Source organism: Acinonyx jubatus, chromosome B2, assembly GCF_027475565.1.
Source record: "Acinonyx jubatus isolate Ajub_Pintada_27869175 chromosome B2, VMU_Ajub_asm_v1.0, whole genome shotgun sequence".
Lineage (NCBI taxonomy): Eukaryota > Metazoa > Chordata > Mammalia > Carnivora > Felidae > Acinonyx > Acinonyx jubatus.
Genome location: NC_069385.1, coordinates 83,180,592 through 83,189,245, shown reverse-complemented (window position 1 = coordinate 83,189,245; position 8,654 = coordinate 83,180,592). Strand labels below are relative to the sequence as shown.

The following is an 8,654-nucleotide window of genomic DNA, read 5'->3' as shown; positions in this document are numbered from 1 at the left end:
GGCAGAATAATCTGCAATTTGGCATAAATGTTAGTGTGTCTAAAACAAGGAGGTTTAAGGCAATATGGAACTGTATCCAGTTGATACAATAATTTCAGCTACATGGCTTAAGGTTTGTGGTTGTTAAAGGAGATGTATAAGAGCATCCTATGCCCTAATGTAGAACAGAAGAGAGAAGAGGAAGATAAATAATTGCAATGGAGTTGTTTTTTCCCTCCGTTTTGGTTTGAGGAGGGGAATTACTTGAATCGTGGTGTAATTGAATTGCAAAAAAAGTTTTGTAAAAGATGAACTGCCTTCTCGAAATATACAGTAGTCCTGGGGTTCCAGGACTTACTGCTTAACCTAAGAGTTTCACTGAGGCTGCCCTTTGTGCTAACTAAAGGCACAAGGCACGTTCTCTCCTTGCACCTTTGGGGCAAAGTATTTTGCAAGCATTTCAAGGGCAAAGGCAAAAATGTCTACAAGACTGCGTGCAGCGAGCTAGGTTTCCTGCAGAAACAAGGTTCTCTACAATCAGAAAGCGTACTCTTGGATGAAGCAACGCCGGAAGACACATCGCAGATAAGACGTACACCTCTCTGTCTGACCTGTAAATGAAAATCCCAACACCTCCCCCCAGCGTGGCTGCGCTGCGCGCGGTTTCAGGTTCACTGCCCAGGGCCGCGGGACAGGGCGCGCCGCCAGCGCGCGTGGGGAGGATCCTCGTCGCCAGGCTCGTCGGCGCCGTAGTCCTCGTACTCGTCCGCCGTCCGCTCTGGTTCCACCGGCACGATGAAGGGCTCCCGCTCGGGCAGGTAGGCCCCGCCCTCGGGCACGTACGGCTCTGTCCGATTCAACATTACAGTTATGGCATGATTTGGAAGGCACACACACAGCAAAAGCTAAATCATCACCCGAGGTGATGGCAATCCAGTCTTATCTCATAGCTATAAATAGAGAAGTTACAATGTCCTGATTACGTCCATTTGCTGAGAGAATTTGCTGATGATCAAATAATGAAATGGCACTTTTTTTTTTTAACCTTCAAGGATCCAGCGGTAAATACAATCATTGCACAAATACCTGGGAAGGGTCAGAGGCTGGGCCAAATAACTGTAAACGCAGAAACCTAGGTAGGATTTTCGCAACTGTGCAGGAGTTCAAACTCCTCAATTCAAAGAACAATTTGGAAAGATGAGGAGATAAGGGAAGGTTTTATTGGCTCCTAGAAACTGAACGCTGGAGGTGAGAATCAACTATCACCAGGTAATATACAGTACATGACATTTTCTGTGGCTGTCTCTCCCACAGACTGAGTTACAGTCGGTGGGTGAGGAACACCAGTGACGACAGTTAAACAGGAAGAAGAAAAAGTGGCTATAAAACTTTGGTTTGAAAATTGCAATTACAAGACCCAAATGAGAGTACATGTACAAAAAATAATAATAGTAAGACACATGCCCTGAATCAGACACATCGCTAACAAGCAAGAGATGAGGAGATTCCATTCGGTGTTATTCCGGCATAGAGCAAGCAGCAGGCTTGGATGCAGAAGCTTATTGTAGAATTGTTAAGTGATTTTAGTGGACAGGATCACATACAAATCATTTACAAGCCACAATTAGTTTATTATTTACATAAGACATTTCCCTTTAACCAGGTTAATCGTTTTTCTCCAAATGGCATAATCTCCGCTGGTTAGTAGTTTTATTATGCGCCTCTTTCACAACTGAGGCTCCTCATGGTTGTGTGTTTGAACTTTTTTTTTTAATAATACTTTTCTATGTTATTACTGAAATGCATCAGGCTTATAAACTAACACCACTGCTTTTGTCTCATTCAAGTTAGTATAAAGAGTCTCCACCCTCCTTTATGATGTCCACCCGGTTCTTTAACCATATATCTGTGGTGAAATTTCCATACAGACTCATTTCCTAATAAGCACGTGCGCAAACATCTCAGAAACAGGATTTTCATGTATTCAAACTGTAAGCAGCACTGGCGACTTAGAAAATTTGTTAGCCGGAACCTGAAACAGGTCAAAGATGATAGTTTTTAAAAGTTGAATTACTATGCAAAAAATATATATACACATCCATCTAAGTATGTAATGGTTAAAATATATATATATATCCATATATTTCCAGTTATTCACACATACCATAAGGCAGAGGTAATTAAAATTTATTTTATAAAGAATTAAATTATAATTTTGTGAATGAGCTGCATGAGAAATTTATATTAAAATTACTACTTTTGGTCATATATAAGTATGCACATAAATATATAGATATATAGATATTTAGACATCAACTACTCATGCACTATTTGCTAGTAGCCAACCATATCAAACAGCAGTATCATTTTTAAAACTTGCAAGATGCTTGAGGGTGCGCTGATGAAAAGGTCACCTCTGACCACAGCATGAGTTTCTCATTCCCAGATCAGCATATCTCCCTTGTCTCCACACTCCCCAAAATCAGGCGTAAGACACCTGGCCTCTGTAATTGTCAGACACTAGATATGCACTACCAACTCTTTAAAAGAAAAAAATTAAGTCCCAGATTTTAGGAACATTAATTCTATGGACAGGATGAGACAGTGTATTATTTTCAGTTGTCTGCACCATGTCAGCAAAAAGTTTGCCTCAACATCAGATTCCCAAAACCAATTTTTTAGTATGTATTTCTTGATATTCTATAATTATATTCACAAATCTCTCTTCCCAATCTTTAGGTTTAAATAAAAAGTCATGTTATAGCATTCTTTGAACTCCCAGAAGAAATAAGGAGAGATTTATGATGTGATTGGGCAAATGTAGAAATATAGGAAGGAAGAGCAAATAACCATTTGACCCCTAACAGTGAAGTCATGTTTTATGCTTTGAGAGAGAACATTACTGCATAATCAAAACACACAACTGAAAGAGTTTATATCTTCAAAAAATCCTCAAATCAACCTTCCTTCAATCCTAGGGAACTTCATTTCCATAAAGGTTCTAAATTCAGGTGAATTTGGGTTCCTACAATGGCAACAACATACCTGGATAGCCTTGCCCATTGTATGGGATGCTGGCACACTGGGATGAATCACAGTATCCAGGAGGACCTGGGGGGCCTCGGATACCTGAGTTTCCAGGACGACCTGGGGGGCCAGGAGGACCTCTTGAACCTGTGGACCCTGGTGGACCCGTTCTGGATTCTCCTTGTGGACCTAGTATGGGGTTAAAACAGAGATTTCCCCTCTTGTCAAATACATCTCCTGAGGCAGTCCACAATTCTTCCACACCACCACTGCCTCAAGACGACATGATGCACTAGTATATGGTAAGAAAATATTTCCTTAAGAAATCACCAGTATGAACCAAAGTGTGAAACTTTCTTACCAGTGATCCATCAAGAATTAATGACAGAAATACAACTACTTTAACGATTGTATCCAAAGAAAACTGACTTACCAAGAATTAAGCCAAACTAAAGATCCCAGTGAGTTCCCTGGATGGTTCCCACTCTTACAGAGATAAAACTATCTGAAGGAAATGGTTATATTAGCTGTGTTAGACTGCCAGGAGAACATGGGAGTGCCTGCCCCACACCTCCAGACTATGTAAAGTAATGTTATTTCTGGATCAAGTTATACGTATTTATGGTTAACACAAATGTAAAGATTTAACCACTAGGGCTGACCTTGGTTACAGGGTCTCATGGACCTTATAATGAAGAAAAACAAGAAGTCATTTTCAATCTAGTAAATGAAATGCATAAAACAACTGGACAACTATTCTTTCTTTCTAAAACATCAATAAAGAAACTGTGAATGAAATCTTGCAATGTGTCAGGATTTTTAGTGAGAATATATTTTCTCAGCCGCTAGCAACATCTTGAAGAATACTAGAAGAAACAGGAAATAACACCATCCTTAAAGGCTATGTGGCCAAACAAAACAAATGGGAATTCCATAAAAAAGAAAACAGTAACCCTCTGTGTCATTAAAACCCATACCCTCATATATTAAAGTTACAGTGAGTGCTTAATAGAACACATTCAAACATTTTTTTTTGAACAAAGAGAACATAAAAATGAGGTTTATACAGGTTGAACTTCTTGCTAAAATATATTCACAATGACAGGCCTGCCTGAAGCTAACAGGATGAGATTGTGAATCTCTTAGGGTTGTATACTCTCAGTATTTATGCTGTTTACTTATTTGATTTACTACCAAACGTACCTGGGGGGCCAGGCGGCCCTCGAGGTCCCGGAGATCCAATACCCCTTTCACCCTTCTCTCCTGGCAAACCTAAGGGAGGACAGAAAGAGAACAGGGAGAAAATTATCTGGAAACATGTAGTTTTCATCTTAACTGATAATACTTAATTCAAGAAATTCACTTCTTTTAGTGAAAGCAGAAACTAATTTTTCACAGAAGTTCACTCTTTAAGCCAAATTCTTTCTAGACATTTGGGTAATTCCAGATTCATGGCCAAGAAACAAATCTGGCTACAAGTCAGGGGGAAAATTATTTGAAGAAAACAAACATGTCTATTATATTTTTTTTAGAAATAGTAATTAAGAACAGGAATCTTGACTACATAGTTACAACTCATTCAGACACATCTTAAAGGTAGCTCTTTAATAGCTCTATTGCATAGCATCCAAACCGTTAGAATTATAGAAGTATCTAAATTTTCCCCAGAATATTAACTGCTGCTTTGACAAAAGGGAACACCCAGCATCCCGAAACATCTGGAATTAAATAATTCTATTTTTCTTCTTTTCCTTCAATGACACTTATCTACCATGAAATTAAAGCCAAACAAACACGTAAGACCAGTGCCAAGCCCTGAACAAAGGAACTAAAAGAATTTGGATCTAAAACTGTAAGGCTGCTTAAGTACATTCTAAGTACATTCAATGTACATTAAGCACATTGCTAGTCACAATAATTAATAATATTTTAGCGTCTGAGTGAGTTTGCCAAAATACAGTTTTTGCCATCAACAATAACAACAAACAATCAGAACATGGCATTATCTTTACTGAGATCTCCTGACAAAATCTTCCCATGTTCTAAGATACGGATCTCTATGGCCTGCGGCTGCCTAAAGAAAATAACGGGTTCGTGGACACACAGTTTTTCTGGGGCTGTCCAAACAAGAATAATTAAAGCAGTTTGCCAGGTTCAGCCTTCCACATGCTTTTCCACCTGACCCAGATCCCCCACTTGCAAATTCCTTTCTTTAGCCCTGCACAGCGGCCAGAGATGCCCACCTCGTTCACCCGGGGGCCCCTGCATCCCTGGTGTGCCAGGGAAGCCTGGTCGCCCCCCAGGTCCCGGTTCTCCTCTGGCTCCCGCACTGCCAGGAGGGCCTGGGGGACCCGGTGGGCCTGGTTGGTTGCGATTGGAGTGATAATCATTTGGAATCTGATTCAGCATCTGATTGAATCTGCTCATCTGACCTACAAACAGAAATAAGACTTGTTAGTAAGAAACCCAGTAGGGAAGGGATGAGATGGTGAAACTCTTCTCTTAGTTCTCTATTCCTCCCCCTCCAGGACACATTCTAATTAGAAGCCTAAAAATAAAATAAAACACTCCAATCATCTAGGACAAAATGATTCCTGATAAACATGTGTCTCCACAAAAATACTGACCAGTAAGCCACAGCATTACTATAAACATAAAAGAACTGTAAAAGTTTGATAGGGCTCTGATATAAAGCCCTGTGGTTTGCCAGATGATGTCATTCAAAAGAGAACCTTTCTTGAATTAAGCAATTTTTTGTGTGCATGTACCTAGAATGATAATCAGGCTTTAGCGTAAATTGAATCGCGTATAGGATACATTGAAAAATACAGATCTCTGGGCCTCATCTCCAAAGACAATAAGTCACTATGTTTAGGGTGTGGCCCAGGAACACTCATTGGTAACAAGCAATATAGGTAATTTATGCAGGTTTCCCTCAGGATCACACTTCAAGAAACACTGTTAAGACTTCTGAAGTAGCAAACCCTGAGTTTAAAGCCATGCTGTTTGTAGGCACTGAGCCTTATTACTTAATAGGCTTCATAAAATAAGAAGAAAGAGTCTGTGAAAAATAAGGAGGCAATAAAAAGGTCACCACCAATATGTACTTTCGATGATCAAATTAATCTTGATGGGCTCCCTTCCTTAAAGTCATAGAATAATTTAAAGTTTATAACTTTAAAAATCCAGTGTTTGCTGCTTCTACATGTATCCTGATGAAGATCAGTAAAAATCCTAACAAGGAAATTGAAAAGCCCTTTCAAAATATGATTCTGTATCAGATTAAGTATAGGATAACAGGCTATTATTTTACTTTGGGTTCTCGTTTTATCTTAATGACAGTCATTAACATATGACTAGTTTTAACCGACCAGATACAAAACCAAGAATGTATAAAAATAAGAGATCATCACAATGAAATAGGAACATATATCTTAGAAACTTTGTGACTCAAACTCTGCATTTTCCTGCAACAAATTTAAAAAGCATTCATACATTAAAAATAAAAGAAATTTTACCACTTATCAATTGTTCACAGACTTGTCTTGCAACTGCTCGCATCATGTTCTGGGAAGCAATGTCTCCCTTGTTGATCAAATCAATGAGAATCATTAGCATATTATTTCTATAGTTTCAGACTTCAATGTTTAACACACAAAATAAAAAAGTAAATCAGATTTTAAGAAATACATACTCTATCGCCCTTCTCTCCTTTCAATCCAGATGGACCCTGAAATACAGGAATTTCGTAGATTAGAAACTGACAAACATGATCTAAAATGATTCACGAACAGACTTGATGATGAAAGAGAGCAAGGTCTGCTTTCTAACAGATTAGCAAAATGACACTTCATATTTATATCCATCTTACTTGCATTTTGCTTGTCTGTAAAAAGGAATCTTTCTGTCCTTGTCTCTCATAGAAGCACGTATCCTCCAAATTAGTGCTGAGATGTGAATTTTATGACTACACATTTAGAAATTATGTAATCTGCATGCATTTATGATGCCATTCGCAATATAAGCCTGGAACTAAAATACAGATGAGAAATTGCCCTTGGTACCATTATTCTTTCCTTTACATCACCATGGCTGGGTAGCTCAGATTGTTTCTGTAGATTGTCCATGAGGTTAATCTTGGTTCAGTTCTAGTAAGAACCAGTGGGAATTGAGTCAATTTCCTAACTAAATATATATCTGTAACTTCTTGCAATTATTTTGTGTGTGTGTGTGTGTGTGTGTGTGTGTGCACTGAGTATAAAAGGAACCATGTGTCTCTCTTACTAAAGTGGTTCCACATCTAAACGCAGCCACAGAATATTTGTCCCTACTCTGTCAAGCCTCTCACTGGCCATGAGAGGATCTTGAAAAGAGTTTTCTATAGTGCCAGAGGTTTTATTTTCCCATAATGTGTTTCTAGGCTGCCAATTGCTATCATGGAAGGAACTTCTAAACCATTGACAAACCCACTGCTCACGTAATGTCCCAAACCGAAACACCTCTTACAGTCCCTAAGAATTTTGCCTAAAGAACTCCAATATCTTCCTCACTGCTCTTCCTGTTTTCCCATTCTTCCTCTCTAGAGTCTATTTTCCACACAGAAGCCAGAGTGATATCTTTAAAAGGAAAATAAGATTAGGTCACTCTTTTAGCTCTAAGTGCCCATCATACTTAGCATGAAATAAGAATTACATATCTTGGGCTAGATGGTCCACACGATCACCTTGTCCAGCTCTCTGGTCTTGCCTGCTACTCTTCTTCTCCTCAACTCCCTTCAGTTCAGGTACACAGGCCTCTCTGTGGTTCCCTTCATATGCCAGACTCATTCTTCAATCATTCTTCACTTGAGGCTTTTGTTCATACCTGGATCTTCTTCCCACAGATTTTCAAACAGCTCTCCCTCCATCCACTCCAGTGTCACCTCCTACGACAGGCTCCCTGACGACTGTATCTAAAATAGCCACCTTCTCACTATCACAATTACTCCCTTGGCCCTCACTCTGCTTCTTTTTCTTCACATCACTCAACACTGCTAGAAACTATATTGTTTATGTACACGTTTTGGTCTATATCCCCCACTAGAATCCCCATGAGGGCCAGGACTTTGTCTTGTTTACTGTTGTATCCCCAGACCCCAGAACACAAGAACATGTACTAGCACATTTAGTCACTAAACAAAAAGGTTTTGAGTCAATGATAAAAAATATTCCACAAGAAGTTCCTTGAAACATCCGCTCTACAGCATCATGTGTTACAAGTTAGCGAGAAGATACCAACTGCTTACAAGAGCTAATGATATAAGCCAACAGCCAAGCTCTCTGCTAAGACCTTTCTATACCCATCTGCTAGTTTTAGTTTTAGAAATTAAAGGTAAGTTAGAAAAGAGAAGAAAAGGAAGAACAATTTTCTACTTTAGAAGGATGAGGAAAATACAGGGGAAAAAGAAGGTAGGGAAGGTCCAAAAAATGTTACCAAATGATAAGAAGAAACTGGAGTTTGGTTCTCCCTTTGCCAAAATTCTAGACTCTTACAGAAATGCTACTGTTACTTAGTTTGGAGCCTTCTGTAAATTGCAAGGAATTTCTGTTTTGTTTTGTTTTATATTTACTGCTACTTTGAGATTGTTCCTGGTGTGTGTGTGTGTTTTT

The 8,654-nt window shown here is 39.0% G+C and overlaps 1 protein-coding gene across 7 annotated transcripts in view; it reads right to left on the bottom strand.

Moving 5' to 3' along the window:
• Window positions 1-515: 515 nt before the first annotated feature.
• COL12A1 (collagen type XII alpha 1 chain) overlaps window positions 516-8,654 on the bottom strand; it is a 115,304-nt gene continuing 107,165 nt past the window's right edge. For 6 of the 7 annotated variants that reach the window (XM_027057392.2, XM_027057394.2, XM_027057396.2 and 3 more), the window contains 6 exons: window positions 6,701-6,736; window positions 6,525-6,591; window positions 5,250-5,438; window positions 4,210-4,278; window positions 3,025-3,195; window positions 516-826 (listed from right to left, as the gene is read on the bottom strand). In XM_027057392.2, coding sequence (XP_026913193.1) covers window positions 651-826; window positions 3,025-3,195; window positions 4,210-4,278; window positions 5,250-5,438; window positions 6,525-6,591; window positions 6,701-6,736 — 708 coding nt within the window. In that variant the 3' untranslated portion in view covers window positions 516-650. Of the gene's footprint in view, window positions 827-1,589; window positions 2,012-3,024; window positions 3,196-4,209; window positions 4,279-5,249; window positions 5,439-6,524; window positions 6,592-6,700; window positions 6,737-8,654 lie in introns of those variants that run through there. The other variant, XM_027057395.2, reaches the window with a different exon arrangement.